This window comes from Callithrix jacchus, chromosome 18, assembly GCF_049354715.1.
Source record: "Callithrix jacchus isolate 240 chromosome 18, calJac240_pri, whole genome shotgun sequence".
Lineage (NCBI taxonomy): Eukaryota > Metazoa > Chordata > Mammalia > Primates > Cebidae > Callithrix > Callithrix jacchus.
The window spans coordinates 20,908,015-20,929,367 of NC_133519.1; the positions used below are offsets into that span (position 1 = coordinate 20,908,015).

A 21,353-nucleotide genomic window follows, 5' to 3' on the forward strand; every position below is an offset into this window, starting at 1 on the left:
TCCTGACCACTATGAACCTAGCTCTAGTTTCTAACCACTAGTCTCCATGACAACTGAGGAAGAGCACCCAAACAGCAAGAAGAAAAAGAATGTTTTGCCAAATATATGAAAATATAATACCAAAAAAAAAGAAAATATAATACCTATCATCAAAGACTTTAATAAGAATGATGAGACCCCACACTATTTGTAAAAATACAGCCTTTATTCTGAGACATTGACCTTCACTAGAGTGGGACCTATGGCCCCAGCCTGGCTGGAGAAGCAGTTCCAGGGCTTGAGTGACACCATTTCCCTTTCCTGAAATAGGAAGAAGTTATTCTAAAGGAAAAATAAGAGCCCAGAGAGATCTGTACAGGACCTCTCTTGAACATATGACTGGAGGCAGAGGGTGGGGGAGCTGGAGAGGAGTCCAGTCCCTCCGACAAATACTGAGGGCTTCAAAGAGCTTCCTGGACGTTTCTACTAATCTGGAGCTAAAAGGACCAGGAGGTATCTAAGGGTCCAAGAACAGAACAGGAATGGGCAACTCTAGAAGTGTTTGTGTATGGAAGGCTCTAACCTGGCCCCATCCTCCCTGTCTCTACCCTTAGCTTTCTTGAAGAGAGATTCGCAGCTCAGAGGAAGGGAGGAACTTGGCTGGAATTCTCCAGTCTTTAAGAAACTCTTTTAAGTTTTCTGCCTACCCTATGTTCCCTTTCGCCAGTGACTCACTCCCTGGGGACAGGATATTGTTGACTTTCTTGGGAATCTCCTAAGAGATAAGTGCTTTGAATCTGAGACAAGTTCAGGTAAACCAATCAAGGCAGTGCCTCCCATAGTCAAAAAAAGAAGCTGGAGGGCCAGAGCCTATAAAGTTGGGCAATACAGCTGCTCCAGCTGCAGAAGAGACAGCTAGTCAGGGCCAGGCACTGTGGCTCACACCTGTAATCCTAGCACTTTGGAAGGCTGAGGCAGGTGGATCACCTGAGGTCAGGAGTACAAGACCAGCCTGACCAACATGGAGAAACCCTGTCTCTACTAAAAAATACAAAATTAGTAATCCCAGCTCCTCAGGAGACTGAGGCAGGAGAATCACTTGAACCCAGGAGGCGGACGTTGGGGTCAGCTGAGATGGCACCATTGCACTCCAGCCTGGGCAACAGGAGCAAAACTCCGTCTTGGGGAGAAAAAAGAAAAAAGACACAGCTAGTCAGGAATGCTGGAGATTCAAAACAATTTACCCAGAGCTCTGTCCTAATCACAAAGTCCCCTTTGCCCAGAGCTCTGGTCCTGATCACAGTCCCTCACCCTTCCCAGGGTTAGCCTGTGTTTCAAATGCATACGATCGGCGCTGGGGGGACAACAGGGGGTCAGGGACCTGGTGTTCTCTGGGGGGCAGACTAAGACGACTCCAGGATCCAGACCCTTGTGTGCCTTCAGATGGGAGCTCCAGGCAGCTAATGGGCCGAGAAGAATGGGCAGAGATCATGCTGCAGGGGGAGGTTCTGGGGATGAGGCAGTAGTCCCCACCCTCAGTACAGGTCTGGTTTCGCCGAACTCCCTGAGCCTCAGTCCTTTGGCGGTCCCGGGCTAGGGCCACAGCAGCATCAAAGGAAAGACTACCCCCATTCCTCCAAGAGGATCGAGAAGGTCGGGACCCCCATGCCCTTTCTCCAGGAGTCCCATCAAGCCGGCCAGGCCTTGGGCTTGGATTTGCGGGTGCCACATGAATCTTGCTACACATTGCACTGGGCATCTTGGCAAACTGCGGTTTGGGGGGCACCACAGGCACAGAGCGGACCTGTTGGACCTGAACCAGAGAGGAAGCCAGACGCATGCCCACACCACCCAAGCCCAGGGAACAGGGGCATAGATTACAGCCCTCTGGACTGGGCTGCCCCTCATGCTCTGTCTCCTCTGGTTGGGATGACTGTGGGGCTGCCTCTTCCATCTCAGAAGAATGGGTATTGCCCTCTTTGGCACAGTCAACCTCTAGGGACTCTGAAGGACCTGAACCTTCAGAGAGGGTGCCCTCTTCTAAATAGTCCCCTCCAGTCCTCTGGTCTCCCTCAGCCTCTCTATCCCCATTCTCCCATTCCTTGCTGACCTCCCCTGCTCCTCCTTCAGCTGCTGCTTCTGGGCTTCTGCTGTCTTCCCCATCTCCTTGGTCTTTTTGTGCTTCATTGTCCCCCTTCCCCCTCTGTTCTTTGTCCTCATCCTCTCTGACTCCATCAGCCTTTTGTTTATGTACAACTTCCCATTTCTCCTCAGCAACTTGATCTTCCTGGGCCCCTTGCTCTAGGTCCCTTCTAGCTTCTACCTGGGCTTCATCTCCTTGCCCAACCTCTTCTCTCTCAGTTTCTTTTTCCTTCTCATCTGTATACTGCTCTCTTCCTGGTTCCTCCACACCTTTAGCCTCCACTATACTGTCAGTCTTCTGACCTTTGGACTTCTCTCCCTTGGCCTCTGTCTCTTCCCTACTCCCTTCTCTCAATCTGACCTTTGTCTCTGGGCCTCCCCCAGCCTCTCCACCATTCTCACTGGCCTTTCCAGCCTCCACCTTGATCTCTGGACTTCCCTCAGCTTCTTCCTGGATGTCTAGTCTGCCTCCAAGCTCAGCCTCCTTGTCCTCCCCAACTTCCCAGCATGCCTGCTCTTTCTCAGTCTGTCCCGGACCCTGCCTTCCACATTCTGTTGCCTCTTCCTCCAGACTCGATGCACCCTCCCAGATTGGGGATTTAGGTCCCAGAATGGGACTTAGGTCATCATAGGCACTCAGGAAGACTTCCTCCCCATTTTCCTCCACAACTTCAGCCCTGGGGCCAGCAGAGTCCAGGGAACAGCAGCTAGGAGCTAAGACAAACTGTGCCTCATCCAGAGACAGGTCATCCAGGGGCGGCTCCACAGAGAACTCCTCCACCTGTAGGCACAGCATTGTGGCTCAGGATCAGGAGGCCCTGTTCACCCTTGACTCCATGCCACCCCCAAACCCAACACAGCTCTCCTTACCTGAGGCCCAGCTCCCAGGAGCTCCTCCAGGTAGCCCATCCCAGGGTCGTCCTCCCCAGGGGAGAAGGCTGCTCCTGCTGCTTCTGCCTGGGCCACCTCCCCATCCTCTGCCCCCACCCACTCAGGTTCTGAGCTGCTTGAATCCTCTAGGAAGGAGAAGGAGTCCTGCACCTCCTGGGACAGGGAGTCCTCCAGAGCAGGAGCCAAGTCGTCTGGGCCTGAGTTTGCCAGGGGACCTGGGGCTGGACTTGCTTCCGACTTCTCATCTGTTGGGAGAGAAGTAGTTCCAGGAATACAAAGGTCAAGCCCTGACCCTTTTCAATGTGAGTCATCCTAGCATTGCTACAGCAGGGGCCCAGCACTCCCAACATAGTTACTCTGCATGACTGATCCTGTCAGAACAGTATCCCTTATTATTGGCTTGCTACCTTGAGCCCCTATCAGGTGCCAAGCACTGTGCTATCCATTTTGTAATGCATTGTCTTATTTTTTCCTCTAAACTATTATGTGGGGTATTGAGAAGACTGAGGCTCAGAGAGATTAAGCAATTTGTGTAAGGTCATGTAACCAATATGCAACACGGCCAAAATTTGAACCCAAGTTTACTTAACTCTATAGCCCATGTTCGTACACTATCCTATCCTGCCTCAGGACTTCTCATGAGTGACACTTCAGGAACTGGAGTCAGAGCAAGGATCAGATCCCAGCTCTGCTACTTCTACCTAAATCAATAGCAAATTGATAACCTAAGTTTCAGGTCTCAGTTTCCACTGCTGTAACAGAAAAATAACAATACCTATGTCATAAAATTATGAGGAAATGAAACAAGCTAATTCCTGCAGTCATAGCACTTAATTTTTTTTTTTTTTTTTTTTTTTTTTTTTTTGAGACAGAGTTTCACTCTTGTTGCCCAAGCTGGAGTGCAGTGGCACAATCTCGGCTCACTGCAACCTCCACCTCCGAAGTGCAAACAGTTCTCCTACCTCAGCCTCCGGAGCAGCTGGGACCACAGCCCAGCCAATCTTTTGCATGTTTGGTAGAGACAGGGTTTCGCCATGTTGGGCGGGCTGATCTCGAACTCCAGACCTCAGGTGATTTGCCTGCCTCGGCCTCCCAAAGTGCTGGGATTACAGGCATGAGCCACTGCGCCCGGCCAGTACTTAATAAACTCTTGATAAATGTTAGCTGATAGTATTGATGTTACTATTATTATTACCCATCCATCTATTATATATTCCCACACTTGTCCTTAGTAATCCCTGCTGTATGCGTCTGATACAGCCCCCATTCTTGAGTACATCAGTGCTCTGAAGGCTGCTAGAGATCTCCTCTCCATAGATTTCACATAGCCTGGTAATATTACTGGATTTCTGCAACCCTGAATCTAGGGAGGCAGCTGAAGGTAACCACCCCAAAGCCCAAGGGCTGAGGCTTTCTGCCCTTCCTAGGGCGAATCTTCCAGCATCACAGCTTCAGCCTAGGGCTCTAGTCCCTTTTCCCAGTCTTGTTCAATCTTTGGTTCCTCACCTGGGGGGCCAGGGCCAAGGCCAGGGCCAGGGCCAGGGCCAGAGGCAGGGCTTGGCCGGTGCTGTAGAGCAGGGCACTCGAGGCCACGGGTGAGCCTTGCCAAGGAAACATTGGAGATGATGTTCGGGGGCACACTGAGGATGGAGGTGATGTGTAGCGGGAGGTTGACATTGTAGGGATCTGAGATGTGGACCCCAGCACAGCGCTCTGCACGGCTGCTGCCCCCAGCCCGGATGGCTGACCGCCCAGCTCGTGGTGTGCCTGGTTCAGAGTTTGTGCCACCCAGTGCTTCTGCTTCAGGCTCCTGTTCACCCTCTGCTGTCTCTATAGAATCGTTCTCCAAGCTCTCAGGCAGCAATGGGCTTGGCCGGGGACTGCCAGGCCCCACCAGCCCCTCTGGTTCTGTGGAGGAAAGAGAGGGCCAGGTAGGCAGTGGCCTAAGCTCCAAGGGCAAGGGGCCTAGACATCTCAAGAAGGCTCTGGAGAACACGTTCTTCTTTCTCAGGCCTGAGAGCAAGGACAGCCTGGAACGTACCAGACCCAGCTTCTTTTGATCAGTACTGCAAACTCTCCACCAAGCCAGTAGGTCAAAGATCACCCCACCTTCACATACCTAGGGAACTCCCTCCCTTACCTGCAAATACAGTCACTGGCTGTCATCACCATCACCATCACCACCACCACCCCCACCCCATACCCATGCTGTCCCTTCCCATACGAACACTCATCAACAAACCCATAGATTAGACAATGAGCTCACCATTGTAAATATAGCACTCAGTACTGTGGCTGGTGTATAAGAGGCACTCATTAAATATTTTTGAAATTATTGAACAGAGTTGGCTACATGTACACACACACATGCACACACAGGCCCGTACTGGTCACATGGCACACACACGTACATACACAGACATGCACCCCTATACTCACCATCACTGGCCCCAGCTGCAGCACTCAGTGAGTCCATGCTTTTGGCTGGCCGCAGTGTCCCCTTACTGGATTTGTCCTCTGTAAGACAGGGATGTGGGTAGAGCCAGGGCCTGTGTACCCTCAGCAGAACTCCCCCCATCTCCCCAGACTTACCCCTGTCCTCAGCTCCCCGTGGAAGTTTACGCTTTGTCTCATGGCCAGAGCGACCTAGATTGAAGATAGACCTCCACTTCCTGACTTTCAAAGACCCCTTTCTCCTACAGAGAATGGAGGGGCATAATTGGAGGTTGGAACATGGTGGGCAGCGCAGGGGAGGAGGGTCCAGGAAGGAGGCCTTACTTGTGCTCGGCAATCTCAATGATAGTGTGGTACGGCCGCATCTGTGGGGGTCCATCGCCAGCCTGCAGAATGCTAGGCAGGTGGTAAGGCAGGGGCCTGGGCATAAGGTCCTCGGGGCTGCCTGATGCCCGGGTCCCTGGAAGTGATCGCCATCCACTCTCCACCTCACCACCTGGGAAGAGAAAAGGAATTGGCCAGCCAGGAACTGGGCCAACAGAGGGATCTCAGTCACCCAATCCTTCATCACCCCTCACCAACTACCAGGTTAGGATACACCAACACCCCTAAAGACAGTGCCTCTATGTCCATCATCTCAAACGAGTGTCCTCATAGACAAAGAGGGCCGGGAGATCCCAGGATATTGGCCTGTGGGCTGGGAGTGGGTATGAGTTATCACTAGCCTTGGGAGCCAGGATGGTGACTCAGAGGTCAAGCTATGCCCTGGACTGACAGCAGAAGAGGTCTGTTCGAGTCCTGACTGCACCATTATCTCCCCAGGGTTCTCTCCATATGACCACTACCAACATCCCTGTATGAGACTCAACTGAACTAGGGGAACTGCAAGGCTCTCTGTAACTGACTTGACTCCCCAGACAGCGGGATAGGGCAGGAAGGACACTGACCAGAGAGGGCAGCACCCCCAAAGAGCTGGTCCACGTGTGTGAGGATGAACTCCACGACAATGGACTGCACCCGCACCTCCATGAAGGCTGCTGTCCCATTGAAGCCTGAGGCCTCTATGTCCTTAGACCTGTGAAGATGTAGAATTATTCTCCCCCTCAGCCCCACCACACTTCCCAATCCAGATTCTCCCTGAAAATACCTTATTCTCTCTCTCTCGAATGACCTTAACCCCATTTCCACCTCTTAAACTATATGCATAATTCTTCAATTCTCAAATGCCACTTGAAGACTTCCAGGAAGGAAGCCTTCTTAGACACCCTTCTCAGGGTTCATTTCTGTTTCCTTTGCACACCAGGGTGTCTTGTTTATTATAATTTTTTTTTCTTTTTTTTTTTTTTGAGACGGAGTTTCACTCTTGTTACCCAGGCTGGAGTGCAATGGCACGATCTCAGCTCACCACAACCTCCACCTCCTGGGTTCGGGCAATTCTCCTGCCTCAGCCTCCCGAGTAGCTGGGATTACAGGCACGCACCACCATGCCCAGCTAATTTTTTGTATTTTTAGTAGAGACAGGGTTTCAACATGTTGACCAGGATGGTCTCGATCTCTTGACCTCGTGATCCACCCGCCTCGACCTCCCAAAGTGCTGGGACTACAGGCTTGAGCCACCGTGCCCGGCCCTATAATAATTTTTATAATTAATTAGAGGACTTCCCATACATAGTCTGTCTTGCACCACCACAGTGAGTGATATGCCAGCCAGTTCTCCAACAGACTACAAGATAGTTTGCTCAAAAAACATTTGATATGAGGTCAGGAGTTCAAGACCAGCCTGGCCAACATGGTAAAACCCCGTCTCTCTACTAAAAATACAAAAATTAGCCAGCTGTGGTGGCTCATGCCTGTAATCCCAGACACTCAGGAGGCTGAGGCTCCAGAATCATTTGAATTCAGGAAGCAGAGATTGCAGTGAGTTGAGATTATGCCACTGCTCTCCAGCCTGGGCAACAGAGCAAGTTTCTGTCTCAAAAACAAACCAAAAAATTGGCATGAAACTGTGATGTTCTAGACCCTCAGCTCAGTGACACACTGTAGGAAAACACAAAAGTCTTGCCCTTTAGGGACTTTATTTGATCACAGAGACTAGGCTAAAATGAGTGGGCCCCATCTGACTCAATCTCAAAACGTCTTTTTTCACTGGGCTTTGTGAGCCCCATACCCTTCTTCAGTGTACCCACACAGTCGCATCTCAATCTGGGAGCAGCCTCCCAGAGGCAAGTGTCTCACAGGATCCCCACACACTCCTCAAACATGCACCTACCTCAGCAGATTGGGAGCCCACACGATGGCCAGGTTACGAGCATGCATGTTGGTCTGAGCACTGAACGAGGCCATGTGCACCAAGTGCCTCATGAGGAACTCCAGGGTCCTGCAGAAAGCGGAAGCAGGGATCACACAGGGAACCCCCAGGGCAGGCATTAGGAATGGGACCTAGGAGCCAGTAGGACCCCGTTAAGGCTCCAGGCAGAGAGTGAATAAGTTGTCTCAGGTTGCTGGGCAGATGTGGAACCCCACATACTTGTAGTTTGGGACGGGGAGTTCTTGAAGCACCTCTAGGATCTTGACCAAGCGCTCAGGTTCCAATTGCACTGCTACAGCCTCCTGATTGAGAAGGGTGCAAGAAGCAAGAGTCAATGACCCAGCAATGCCCCTGCTTACTCCCCAGAGCTCCTAACCAAGTTCTCAGGAACAGTGTGCACTGGACTCTATGCTCCTCTGTCCTACATCATCTGAGGTGTACCGACAGAGAGAGCTCAGAATATGGGGCCCACAAAGATGGCAGCTGAATTTTCGTTATGCCACTTCATAGCTTGTGTGACCTTGATAACTCGTTGCCTTACCATCCTCCATCTGTAGAGCTCTGGCACGGGGCTGCCTCAGTGGTGCCACCCTGTGGGTGCCCCAGGGACTCCAGAGTTGTTTCATTGTGTCCAGGAAGGCCATTCCCCACCCAACCTAGCCGGTGTGGACTGAGCAGGGTGTTGCTAGCATTCAGGAGCTCTCAGAGCTGTTGTGCTAAATAAAGTACACTTATTTTTAAAGTGTTACTCAATTCAAGATAGCATATTTTTCATGTGTTTTCACATTTAAAAGATGTTCAGGCTGGGCACAGTGGTTCACACCTATAATCCCAGCAATTTGGGAAGCTAAGGTGCAAGGATTTCTTAAGCTCAGGAATTTAAGACCAGCCTAGGCAACACAGCAAGACCTTGTCTCTACTGAAAAATTTGAAAATCAGCCAGGCATGGTGGTGCACGCCTATAGTCCCATCTGCTCAAGAGGCTGAGGTAGGAGGATCACTTGAGCCTGGGAGATCGAGGTTACAGTGAGCTGTGATTGCACCACTGTACTCCAGCCTGGGTGACAGAAGGAGACCCTGGCTCAGAAAAACAAAAAACAGGCTGGGCACGGTGGCTTACACCTGTAATCCCAGCACTTTGAGAGGCCGAAGTGGGTGGATCACCTGAGGTCAGGAGTTTGAAAACAGCCTGGCCAACATGGTGAAACCCTGTGTCCATCAAAAATACAAAAAATTAACCAGGCATCATGGCAGGTGCTTGTAAGCTCAGCTACGCAGGAGGCTGAGGCAGAATTGCTTGAAGCTGGGAGGCGGAGGTTGCAGTGAGCCAAGATTGCACCACTGCATTCCAGCCTGGGTGACAGAGTGAGACAGCATTTCAAAATAAAGAAGAAAAACAAAAATGTTCAATGCACAATTACAGTGTATGGAGGTGCATCCTTGAAAAAACTTGACTTCTAAAAACTATTCTCAGGCCGGGTGAGGTGGCTTACGCCTATAATCCCAGCACTTTGGGAGGCTGAGGCGGGTGGATCACAAGGTCAAGAGATCGAAGCGATCCTGGTCAACAAGGTGAAACCCCGTCTCTACTAAAAATACAAAAATTAGCTGAGCATGGTGGTGCACGCCTGTAGTCCCAGTACTCGGGAGGCTGAGGCAGGAGAGCTGCTTGAACCCAGAAGGCGGAGGTTGCGGTGAGCTGAGATCGTGCCATTGCACTCCAGTCTGGGTAACAAGAGCGAAACTCCATCTCAAACAAACAAACAAAAAAAGTATTCTCATTATTTTCAGTGTAGGGAAGTTCTGGTCTACATGCTTTCCAATGGCCTTCCAGCTACAACAATCTGCCTCTGCCTCCCCAAGTCTCATCACTGTGCTGTGTGCAATCTGCAGGCCTTAGGAGAAGGACATGGCAAAGGGAGAATGAAGAGAAGAGGGAATGGAGGAGGACAGAGGTAGTAGGGGCTAGGATATTTGGCGAGGAGGGGTCTTTTCCCCAGTGGACTTTCTGTGGTCTCTGTCATTCAGGATCGCTAGGACTCTGGCTGGTATGTGACACACCTTGGATGTCAAAACCAGACTGTCCACCCCTGAGCCCTGTCTTCCACCCCCCTGCCTCTCAACTCACAGCAAACTTGTCATAGAGCCGGTAAGTGAGCAGGGGATCCGGCAGTTCTCTGAAATAAGCCTTGCACAGCGAGGAGACGCAGTGAATGTCCTGGAGGTAAACATCCCGCCGCAGGTCTGGCTTCCGCTCTGCCTCAAATTCCTGCCTGGGTAGGTGCGGTGTGGTCAGGAGTAGTAAGGGTTGGGGTAATGTGGGGAAAGGTGGGAGCTGTAGAGATGGGTCCCAGCACCGTCATGGGTCAGCATGTGTGGGACTTGGAAGGAGAATGTTGGGACAAATACACATATGAGCCATATGTGTATGTATAAGGTATTGCATATGTTGACATGTAGATGTGAATGTGAGGATGGGTACATATGCAGGTAAGTGGATATATGCATGAACAGGGATATGTTAGGGATGTAGCTAGAGAAACTGTGTAGCAATGCAAGGGCATGTAAGAGTCAATAGGGGATGATCCTAAGTCTGTGCCACTGGGTACACATAAAAATGGGTGGGTGTGGCCGGGCGCGGTGGCTCACGCCTATAATCCCAGCACTTTGGTAGGCTGAGGCGGGTGGATCCCGAGGTCAAGAGATCGACACCATCCTGGTCAACAAGGTGAAACCCCATCTCTACTAAAAATACAAAAATTAGCTGGGCATGGTGGTGCGTGCCTGTAGTCCCAGCTACTCGGGAGGCTGAGGCAGGAGAATTGCTTGAACTCAGAAGGCAGAGGTTGCGGTGAGCCAAGATCCTGCCATTGCACTCCAGTCTGGGTAACAACAGCGAAACTTCGTCTCAAAAAAAAAAAAAAAAAAAAGAAAAAGAAAAAATGGGTGGGTGTAACTCTTAGAAAGAAACCTAAGTGTAAATCTTTAAGTCCTAGGATTAGGCAACAGTTTCTTAGATATGACACTAAAAGCACAAGCAAACAAAACAATGGATACATTGAACATCAAAATTAAAAACATTTGTATGTCAAAAGACCCTACTAAAAGAGTGAAGACAACCCACAAAATGGGAGTAAATATTTGCAAACTGTTTATCTGATTGAGGGTTTACTATTCAGAATGTATAGAGAATTCTTATAATTCAATGATTAGAAAAACAAATAAGCCGCTTTTTTTTCTTTTTTCTTTTTGAGACAGTCTTGCTCTGTCTCCCAGGCTGGAGTGCAGTGGTACAATATCGGCTCACTGCAGCCTCCGCCTTCTGGGTTCAAGTGATTCTCCTCCCTCAGCCTCTTGAGTAGCTGGGACTACAGGTGTGCACCACCATGCCCAGCTAAACAAATAAGCCAAATTTGTATACGGGTAAAGTCAGCACCATAGGAAAGGGAGAAAAAAATGGGCAAAGGATTTGAATAAACATTACTCCAAAGATATGCAAATAGCCAATAAGCACAGGAAAAGATGTTCAACATCATTACCTATTACAGAAATGCAAATATAGGCTAGGGGAGCTGGTTCATACCTGTAATCCCAACTACTCGGAAGGCTAAGGTAGGAGGATTGAGCCTAGGAGGTAGAGTCTGCAGTGAAGCATGACCGTGCCACTGCATTCTAGCTTAGGTGACAGAGTGAGACCCAGTCTCAAAAAAGAAAAAAAAAAAAAAAAAAAAGAGGCTGGGCACAGTGGCTCACGCTTGTAATCCCAGTACTTTTTGGGAGGCCAAGGCAGGCAGATCACGACGTCAAGAGATCGAGACCATCCTGGCCAACATGGTGAAACCCCATCTCTCTACTAAAAATATAAAAATTAGCTGGATGTGGTGGCATGTGCCTGTAGTCCCAGCTACTCAGGAGGCTGAGGCAGGAGAATCGCTTGAACCCTGGAGGCAGAGCTTGCACTGAGCCGAGATCACGCCACTGCACTCCAGCCTGGCAACAGAGCAAGACTCTGTCTCAAAAAAAGAGGAAAGAACAAAAGTTACTCAAATATAAATCACATTGAAATATTAGTTTACATTTACAGGGATGGCTATAATAAAAAAGATAGACCAGTCATGGTGGCTCACACCTGTAATCCCAGCACTTTGGGAGGCCGAGGCAGGAGAATGGCTTGAACCCAGGAGCCAGAGCCTGCAGTGAGCCAAGATCTCGCCACTCCACTCCGCACGAGCACACACACACACACACCAAATTGAGGGAGTGCCCATGGACTCCACCTTTTTTCTAGGAGTTGTTAGAGCACCTCCCTCGGACCTGATCTAGCCTCTGTTTCCTTCTCCCCACTGCTTGTCATTCCCCATGTCTGCTCTCCTTGGCAACCCTTACTATGACCTTCTGGCTCCCTGGCCTCCTGGTCACAGAGCCCTCCCACTCTGTTTGACTCACCGAAGCTTCTGGATGTTGGAGGAGACCCCCGAGAGGCGATAGATCCCATCCACCACTCCATACTCCTCCACAAATTCTGCACAGCTCTTTAGCACCTGTGGCACTGGGAACACAGACGGGGCAGAGACACCAAAATCAGAAATCTGGAAGGTCAGAGACTGCAGTGAGTCTGAGAAATGGAAGATCAGAGAAGGGGATTTGAGGAGACCATGGGCAACGCTCATGGGCGCGGTGGCTCATGCCTGTAATCCCAGCACGTTGGGAGGCCGAGGTGGGTGGATCACGAGGTCAAGAGATCGAGACCATCCTGGTCAACATGGTGAAATTCCGTCTCTACTAAAAATACAAAAAAATTAGCTGGGCATGGTGGTGCATGCGTGTAATCCCAGCTACTCAGGAGGTTGAGGCAGGAGAATTGCCTGAACCTAGGAGGCGGAGGTTGCGGTAAGCAGAGATTGCGCCATTGCACTCCACCCTGGGTAACAAGAGGGAAACTCCATCTCAAAAAAAAAAAAAAAAATCTCATTAGAAACATTCCTACAGATCATCAGCTCCACCCTGCCAACCCGTCTGCAGTATCTCTGCTTGGTAGGTCCTAAAGGTCCTGGGAGCTCACGGCCTCTCCAAACTACCCAGTCAGCCCTTTGTTAGAAAGTTCCTTGTGTGTGTGTGTGTGTGTGTGTGACATGGCTGTGCACATGTTAGAAAGTTCTGCCATTGTTAAAGTGAAATTTGTCAGGCTGGGTTCAGTGACTCACACCTATAATCCCAGCACTTTGGGAGGCTGAGGCAGGTGAATTGCTTGAGCCCGGGATTTCAAGACCAGCCTGAGTAACATGGTGAAACTCTGTCTCTACAAAACAAAAACATGAAAGGGGTGTAGTGGTGCACACCTGTAGTTTCAGCTACTCAGGAGGCTGAAGTGGGAGGATCACCTGAGCCCAGGAGGCAAGGGCTGGAGGAAGCCACACTCGGGCCTGCTGGGTGACAGAGTGAGACCCTATCTCAAAATAAAAGAAAACAAAAAGAAAGAAATTTGTCTCTCTTGGGCTGCCTGTTACCCCAGAACTTTGGGAGGCCAAGGCAGGTGGATCACCTGAGGCCAGGAGTTCAAGACCAGCCTGACTAACATGATAGAACTCTGTCTCTACTAAAAATACAAGAAATTAGCCAGGCATGGTGGTGTGCACCTGTAATCCCAGCTACTTGGGAAGCTGAGGCAAGAGAATCGCTTGAACACAGGAGGCAGAAGTTGTAGTGAGCGGAGATCGCGCTATTGCACTCTAGCCTGGGCAACAAGAACAAAACTCCATCTCAAAAAAAAAAAAAAAATACAAAATCTACCTGGGGTGGATAGCCTGAGGTCAGGAGTTTGAGACCAGCCTGACCAACATGGTGAAACACCACCTCTACTAAAAATACAAAAACTACCTGGGCATGGTGGCATGTGCCTGTAATGCCAGCTATTTGGAAGGCTAAAGCAGGAGAATCATTTGAACCAGAGAGGTGGAGGTTGCAGTGAGCTGAGATCATGCCACTGCACTCCAGTCTGGGCAACAAGAGTGAAACTTCACCTCAAAAAAAAAAAAAAAAAAAGAAAAGAAAAGAAAAGGAAAGAAAATTTGTCTGTAATTACCAGTTATTTTTAAAAGGGCAACAATCTGGTTGGTAGGGGAGGCAGAGTCAAGGGCTCATCTTTTTTTTTTTTTTGAGATGGAATCTTACTCTGTCGCCTAGGCTGGAGTTCAATGGCATGATCTTGGCTTACTGCAGCCTCCTCAATTCACTTGCCTCAGTCTCCCGAGTAGCTGGGATTACAGGTGCCCGCCACCAAGCCCAGCTAATTTTGTATTTTTAGTGGAGACAGGGTTTCTCCATGTTGGTCAGACTGGTCTCGAACTCCTGACCTAGTGATATGCCTGCCTCAGCCTCCCAAAGTGCCGAGATTACCAGCATAAGCCACCGCCCCGCCAAGGATTTATCTTAAAAGTGCATTTACATAACACTGTATATAAGGTGAAGGAACATTAGTTGTCCCAACCGAAATGGAACAGGACTGCTGAGGATTCTTTTAAAACACACCCTCTGGTATGAAAGCTCAGCTCATGGCTGCTAGTTCTTTGTTGTTGTTGTTGTTGTAGATTTTGTTTGTTTGTTTTTTGAGATGGAGTCTCACTCTGGAGTGCCAGTCTTGGCTCACTGCAACCTCCACTTCCTGGTTCAAGCAATTCTCCTGCCTCAGCCTCCCAAGTAGCTGGGATTACAGACATGCGCCACCACTCCTGGCTAATTTTTGTATTTTTAGTAGAGACAGCATTTCATCATGTTGGCCAGGCTAGTCTTGAACTCCTGACCTCAGGTGATCCACCCACCTCGACCTCCCAAAGTGCTGGGATTACAGGCATGAGCCACCACACCTGGCCTGCTTTATATATGCCTATCATTTAATCTTAAAAATTAGATAATCTGGATGACAGAGCCATGGCAATCAAAACAAGAAAATCTAAAAAAAAAAAAAAAAAAAAAAACCTTAAAAAATTAGGTATTCTAGTCCCCATTTTACAGATAAGAAAACTGAGGGTCAAAGAAGTACTGAGTGCCCAGCAGCACCCAGCTAGAGCCAGAATTCAAATCAAGGGTACAACAAGTTGTACTCTTTCCCAATCCTAGCCTCCCTCCTGCTACTAGACTGTACGCTTCTTAAGGACAAAATCTAAGTGTGATCCATCTTGATATTCCTTATATCTTCTGACATGGTGTCTCATACATGATAGATCCTCAGAAACTGGGTCAGGCAAGGTGGCTCACACCTGTAATCCCAGCACTTTGGGAGGCCAAGGCAGGCGGATCACCTGAGGCCAAGAGTTTGAGATCAGCTTGGCCAATATTGTGAAACCCCATCTCTACTAAAAATACAAAAATTAGCTGGGTGTGGAGGCACATGCCTGTAATTCTAGCTAGTGGGAGGCTGAGGCAGGAGAATTGCTTGAACCCAGGAGGTGGAGACTGCCATGAGCCAAGATTATGCCACTGCACTCCAGCTTCAGTGACAGAGCAAGACTCGGTCTTAAAACAAAAACAAAAGCAAACAAAACAATAACATGTATTGAACCGCGTTTCCACAAGACTACATAGTTACCTTTCTAGAGCACTTCTCTCATTTAGATTTTTTGCCTCAAATATGCCCCGACTCTGCCCCACCTTAATCCTCATTGCTTACCTTAAAGATACAAAATTACGTAGAAACTTCTCAGCCTGGTATATAAGGTCCTTCACAAACCAGATCCAGGCACCATTCCAGCCACAGCTCCAGAAAATTCCTTGACAAATCCTATAATCCAGCCCTTTGCTGGTCCATAAACAAGCCTTGGTACCATTACTCATATTATTCCCTTGCCTGGAATTACCGTCTGCATTTCTTAAAGTACCTCTTAGGCCAGGCATGGTGGCTCACACCTGTAATTCCAGCACTTTGGGAGGTCAAGGGGGGCAGATCACTTGAGGTCTAGAGTTCAAGACCAGCATGGCAAAACCCCATCTCTACTAAAAAATACAAAATTAGCCTGGAATGGTGACGTGCATCTGTAGTCCCAGCTACTTGGGTGGCTGAAGCAGGAGAATCGCTTGAACCTGGGAGGTAATGGTTGCAGTGAGCTGAGATTGCACCAGTGCACTCCAGTCTGGGTAACAGGGTGAGACTCCCTCTCAAAAAAAAAAAAAAATCACATCTTAAACATAACCACCAATTCTAACCCTTTTCCTTGTATCTGTATTATAGTTCACCAGTCTTTTGTTCATATCTGTATTATAGCACTTCTTGCAATCTGTTAGGATTCGTTTATTTTGTATTTATACATCGTAACATATAATAACATCCTCCCAGCATCTAGTACACTGTTGAAACAGAGCAAGTGCTCAGTCAATGTTTGTTAAATGACTCTGAATTAATCAATCAATTGTGAGAATCAATAACATCCCTTGGAGATTTAAAGGAGAATATTGCCAATCACAGAACATCGGGTTCTATTAACTAGGACCCATCAGAGGAATTCCTCTCACATATGAGTATCAGAAAAAGCTGTGTTTGGCATGGAAGCTGAAGCCTGTAATCCCAACACTTTGGGAGGCCGAGGCAGGTGGATCGCTTGAGGCCAGGAGTTCCAGACCAGCCTGGGTAACATAGCAAGACCTCATCTCTACAAAAAATAAAAAATTAGTAGAATGTGGTGGCTCACACCTGAAGTGCCAGCTACTCGGGAGGCTAAAGCAGGAGGACTGCTTGAGCCCAGGAGTTTGAGGCAGCAGTGAGTGATGATGATACTGTTGTACTCCAGACTAGGCAACAGAGTAAGACTGTGAAAGAAGGAAGGGAAGGGAGGGGAGGGGAGTGGAGCAGAAGGGAAGGGAGAAGGGAAGGGAAGGAAAGGGAAGGGAAGGAAAGAGAAGGGAAGGAAAGGGAAGGGAAGGAAAGGGAAGGGAAGGGAAGGGAAGGGAAGGGAAGAAGGGAAGGGAAGAAGGGAAGGGAAGGGAAGGGGAGGGGAGGGGAGGGGAGGGGAGGGGAGGGGAGGAAAAGAACAAGAAAAAGCTGTGTTTCTCCTAAGCCATCTATTTCTTTTTCTTATGGGCCACATGAGTCTTGCACTTGATTATCTTTGTTTGTTTATTTATTTTGGGTCAGAGCCTTGCTCTGGGTGGGTTAAAGCAATTCTGGTCCCTCAGCTTCCTGAGTAGCTGGGACTGCGGGCACACACCACCATGCCCGGCTAATTTTTGTATCTTTTAGTAGAGATGGAGTCTCACCATATTGACCAGGCTGGTCTCGAACCCCTGACCAAAAGCTCTGGGACTACAGGCGTGAGCCACCACACCTAGCCTATGTTTACCTCTTTAACCACTAGGAAGCTCAGAGCCCACCTCTAAGAACCATAGAGCCATGTAATATGCATTTCTGGGTGCTGATCTTTCTCTTCCTCTTGTTTTTCCTTCAACCCAATTCCTTCAGTTATTTATTCTAACTTTTTGTAAAGTTTTGGGTTTTGGAAGTCATCCCAAGCTCTTTGTTGAACAAAGTATGACATAAATGTGGAATGAAGAAAATAATAAATAAATTCATCAACCCCAATCTTTCTTTCTTTTTTTTTTTTTTTTTTAAACAGAGTTTTCCTCTTGTTGCCCAGGCTGGAGTGCAATGGCAAGATCTGAGCTTACTGCAACCATGTGCCACCACACCTGGCTAATTTTGAATTTTTAGTAGAGAGAGGGTTTCTCCACATCTGGTCTCAAACTCCTGATCTCAGGTGATTCGCCTGCCTCAGCCTCCCAAAGTGAAGGGATTACGGGTGTGAGCCACAGTGCCTGGCCCTTTTCTCTTTCTCTCTTTTTTTTTTTTTTTTTTTTTGAGACGAAGTCTCGATTTGTTGCCCAAGCTGCAATGCAGTGGTGCAATCTTGGCTCACTGCAGCCTCAGTCTCCTGAGTAGCTGGGACTGCAGATGAACACCACCATTCCCAGCTAATTTTTGTATTTTTAGTAGAGATGGCGTCTCACCATGTTGGCCAGGCTTGTCTCGAACTCCTGACCTAGAGTGATCCACCTGCCTCGGCCTCCCAAAGTGTTGAGATTACAGGCGTGAGCCACTGGGTCTGGCCAATCACAATCTTTCAAGTCTCCTCATACAACCTGGTTTCCAAACTCTTCATCTTCCTACACACCACTGCCAGGAGTTGGGTGGGATTATGGAAGCATCTAGTGTGTAAAACTTAAGGAAGCACTTATTCTCAGGGCCACACAAATGCCAACAGTGCCCATGCATGGTCTTGAGTATGTCCTTAAGAATGCACCTGTAATCCCAGCACTTTGGGAGGCTGAGGTGTGTGAATCACCTAAGCTAAGGAGTTCAAGACCAGCCTGACTAAATGGCAAAACCCTGTTTCTACTAAAAATACAACACTTAGCCAGGCATGATGGCGCACGCCTGTAGTCCTGGCTACTTAGGCGGCTGAGGCAGGGAGAATTGCTTGAACCTGGGAGGTAAAGGTTGCAGTGAGCCAAGATCGTGCCACTGCAATCCAGCTTTGGTGACAGAGCAAGACTCCATCTCAAAAAAAAAAAAAAAAATAGACAAAATCAGAGGCACCTAGAGCACTTGTAGGACCCTGAAAGTGAATGCTGCATCAAATTTTGCACCCTAGTCACCTCTCTTGCCTGTCCTTAGTCTCAGCCCTACAGTTCACCATCCATCCTTTCAGTACCGCTCCCATTTTCTAGGATCCCTCTGACCTCAGGTTCCCAGTACCGAATGCAGAGATGGGACAGGCCCTCCTTCTTTGAGCTGCTGCTGTACTCTTGGGTGCCTAATGCTAAGCCAACTCTTTTGACTCATAAATAGTCTGCGGTCACCTAAACCACCAGGTTTTTGTCACATGAGTAGCATCCAAACCAGGTCTTCTCCATCCTGTCCTTCTCTGTTGATTTTGAACCTCCAGAGTACTTCAAAGAGGACACTCAAGAGCCTAAGGAATCACAGCCATAGAGGAACTGGGTCAATGAGATGGGGGAAGAGACAACAGGGTCACAGAGATGGGGGAGTTAGGGAGCTAGAGATCAGAGAGATAACGTGAGAGATAAAGGGTACAGACAGGGTTAGACGGATGAAGTCAAAGGGAGGGAGACATCGAGGAAATGAGGGTAGTCTCAGGGAGGAGGGCCCAAAGCTTAGGGACCTGGAGAATTAGAAATCTGAACAATCTATCAAAGATTAGGAAAAGAAAGAACTCAGTACATATAGGGCTTAGGGAAGGAAGAGACCCATGTGGACGCAAAGAGCTGGAGAGAGGGTTGAGATGGAGCAAGGTTGTGAGGATGGGGGAGACCAAAATTATCAGGGAGGATAAAATAACTGGAAACACAGGTCTCCTTGCTTTCATTTTCTTGTGGCTATTGGGTTAAAGAAAACCATCACCAGCCTTTCTCTGTCCTTCCTTTCACTTTCCACCTCTCTGTACTGGGAAGACTTGGGGGATAGGGAAGCGGCCACCACTGCTATTTTGGTTCCCAAGATCACCCCACCCTTGGGCTCAGGTGAGGTTCTAGTCTCCTAGTCTCCTGCCCTGAGATTCAGCTAGGATCAGGACCCAGCAATCAGAGGTCTGTCCGCTCTAGAGAGCGTGTCCCTTCCCTGCTGGGAATGCAGGCAGAGGCTGGTCTGGCTGTGGGTTCTTGTTTCAAGATAGGGATGGTTGGTGGACCACAGGAAAGGGCAGTACCAGGAAAGGCTGAACTGAGGGTTTGCCTTGAGCTGGGAGGACAACATCCCCAATTAAATCTCATGGTTCTTGGCCAAGAATCACAGCTCTTGAGAGGAGTCCCTTAGAAAGGAGTAAGCCCTGCACTGATGGCTGTGCCACCTCCACTCTGCCCAGTGAGAAGAGGAAGGCTCGGATAAGTTTGCTTCAGCCGCTCACATTCTTCCTTGGGGTTTGGGCTTTCCCTTAACCAAGGCTAATGGGGATATGGGTCCTCGTCCTCTCGCGGGAGGAGAAAAGGGGAAGGAGGGATGCAGGGGTGGGGCTAAGAGCAGGAAATGATCTGGGAACCACCATTACCCTCCCTCCACTGCAAGCACCACAGCCCAGAGCAGAGGAGGGGACAAAGAGGAAATGACAGATTGGGGTGGGGTGGGATGGGGTGGAGTGGGGAAAGAATTGTGCCCTTCTCTAGGAGGAGCTTGAAGTGCCAAAAACAAGCTGGGCTGGGCAGTCAGGATACCTAGGTTCGATTTCAAATTTAATTAAGAAACGATTTTGAGCGGCTGCTCCATTCCAGGCCCTGCTGTGAACCTGATATTGTCCCTGGTCCTTCTGGCTTCAAAGCCCACTCCAAGGTAACCCAGGGAGGGAGCTAGTTAAGCTCCACAGACAGTTCCACACCCACCCTCCTTTGTGCTCTGCACCTCCAGCTTCAAGCCAGGCCTCACGTTTTCCTTCATTCTTCCCTGTTTCAGCAGATTCTCCCCTTGGCCCCCACTTTGAGCTTGTTTCTCTTTTGCACAGGGAGAACAAGAGAATCACAGAGACTGGGGAAGGAGGCTGTTTCCAGCCCCACGTCTTCCCCTGCAACCCAGCAAGGCTGCAGTGGGAACAGAGCCCACGACCTTGTCCCTGGGTGTTCTCCAGCCAGGAAACCACCTGCTTCAAGGGCCATCCTGAGACCCTTCTGGGGCCCTTCCCTGTCTCCATTCAGATCACTGCCCTTTCAGCCACTCCTCTCCTGACCCTGTCGCCTCACCCTCCCTCTCCTGTTCCCAGTCACCTGCCCACTGTTTCATCCACCCTTCCTGGGTTCCCAATCTCTCCATCCTCCCCCTCACTGCTCCCTGGGTGCTCACATTCTCATCCCTTCAGCCACCCAGTCCCAGAAAGTTACACAAGGCAGCCACCCTTCCTGTCTTGCCTGCTTACAGGTCTCTTGAATGGTGACCCCAGGCCACTGCCCCTTTCCTAGGAGCACTTCGAAGTTGCTTCTGCCCCTCAGGCTGGATCGGGCTGCAGACGCTCAGAGCCTCCCAACCCACCCACAGCAGCTGAGCGGCCTCCTTACCCTCCTGGCCTGAGTGCTGCAGGTGCTCCTGCAAGTCACACCCAAACACCCGCTCCTTGGAGCTGCCCTTCTTCTTTCCTTTCTGCCGAGACTTCATGGCCAGAGCCCCACGGCACTGGCCCAATTACCTCTATCCCCCAAGACCTGTTCCCTACCAGTCCCCCATGGGATCCCAGCCAGCTGCTGGGCTTGGCCCAGCCCCAGGGGGGCAGGGCTCCCAACTGGGGGTGGAGGGTGGCCTGGGCAACGGGCAGCAGCTCCTGCCTCTGGGGTTCTGGCCACACGGAAGTGGCTGTTGAAGAGGAAGCTGCCAGGACCCTGGCAAGAAACTGTCCTGTGTCTCGTGGCCCAGCCTGGCACTCGCCCTTCTTGCCCCGCTCAGCTTTTGGGGGCAGGAAGCAGTGCAGCTCCTTAACCCACTTCCTGTTAGAGCATCTTTGCAACCACAGGGTGGGGGAGGTAGCTCACATTCACATCCTCACCCATTGCTTGGACTTCGTTCATTGGTTAGGGGAGGTGATGTCAGAGCCCTGGG

At 49.6% G+C, this 21,353-nt stretch overlaps 1 protein-coding gene across 7 annotated transcripts; it reads right to left on the reverse strand.

The window, feature by feature from the left end:
* Positions 1 to 186: 186 nt before the first annotated feature.
* ARHGAP30 (Rho GTPase activating protein 30) lies at positions 187 to 21,198 on the reverse strand. Of its 7 annotated transcripts, none has more exons than XM_078356109.1 (12): positions 20,819 to 21,198; positions 12,221 to 12,323; positions 9,903 to 10,043; positions 7,994 to 8,076; positions 7,736 to 7,843; positions 6,414 to 6,541; positions 5,791 to 5,962; positions 5,605 to 5,708; positions 5,452 to 5,529; positions 4,519 to 4,920; positions 3,163 to 3,257; positions 187 to 2,902 (listed from the first exon to the last, which is right to left on the reverse strand). In XM_078356109.1, exons 5-12 carry the CDS (start codon positions 7,825 to 7,827, stop codon positions 1,277 to 1,279), a joined length of 2,697 nt encoding a protein of 898 aa, XP_078212235.1. In that variant the 5' UTR covers positions 7,828 to 7,843; positions 7,994 to 8,076; positions 9,903 to 10,043; positions 12,221 to 12,323; positions 20,819 to 21,198; the 3' UTR covers positions 187 to 1,276. The 7 variants fall into 7 exon arrangements, with proteins under 7 accessions (XP_078212235.1, XP_078212234.1, XP_035135287.2 ...); XM_078356108.1 differs by having other exon boundaries at positions 2,992 to 3,257; XM_035279396.3 differs by having other exon boundaries at positions 2,992 to 3,257; positions 5,791 to 5,995.
* Between the last annotated feature and the right edge of the window lie 155 nt (positions 21,199 to 21,353).

Bases quoted from the DNA above. Each gene is read 5' to 3' on its own strand.
- ARHGAP30 (XM_035279394.3), bottom strand. From the start codon at position 20,915: ATGAAGTCTCGGCAGAAAGGAAAGAAGAAGGGCAGCTCCAAGGAGCGG. The intron at 12,324-20,818 runs GTAAGGAGGCCG...CTGTGTTCCCAG, and splicing joins GCAGCACTCAGGCCAGGAGG to TGCCACAGGTGCTAAAGAGC. The intron at 7,844-7,993 runs GTATGTGGGGTT...CGCTTTCTGCAG, and splicing joins CTCCCCGTCCCAAACTACAA to GACCCTGGAGTTCCTCATGA.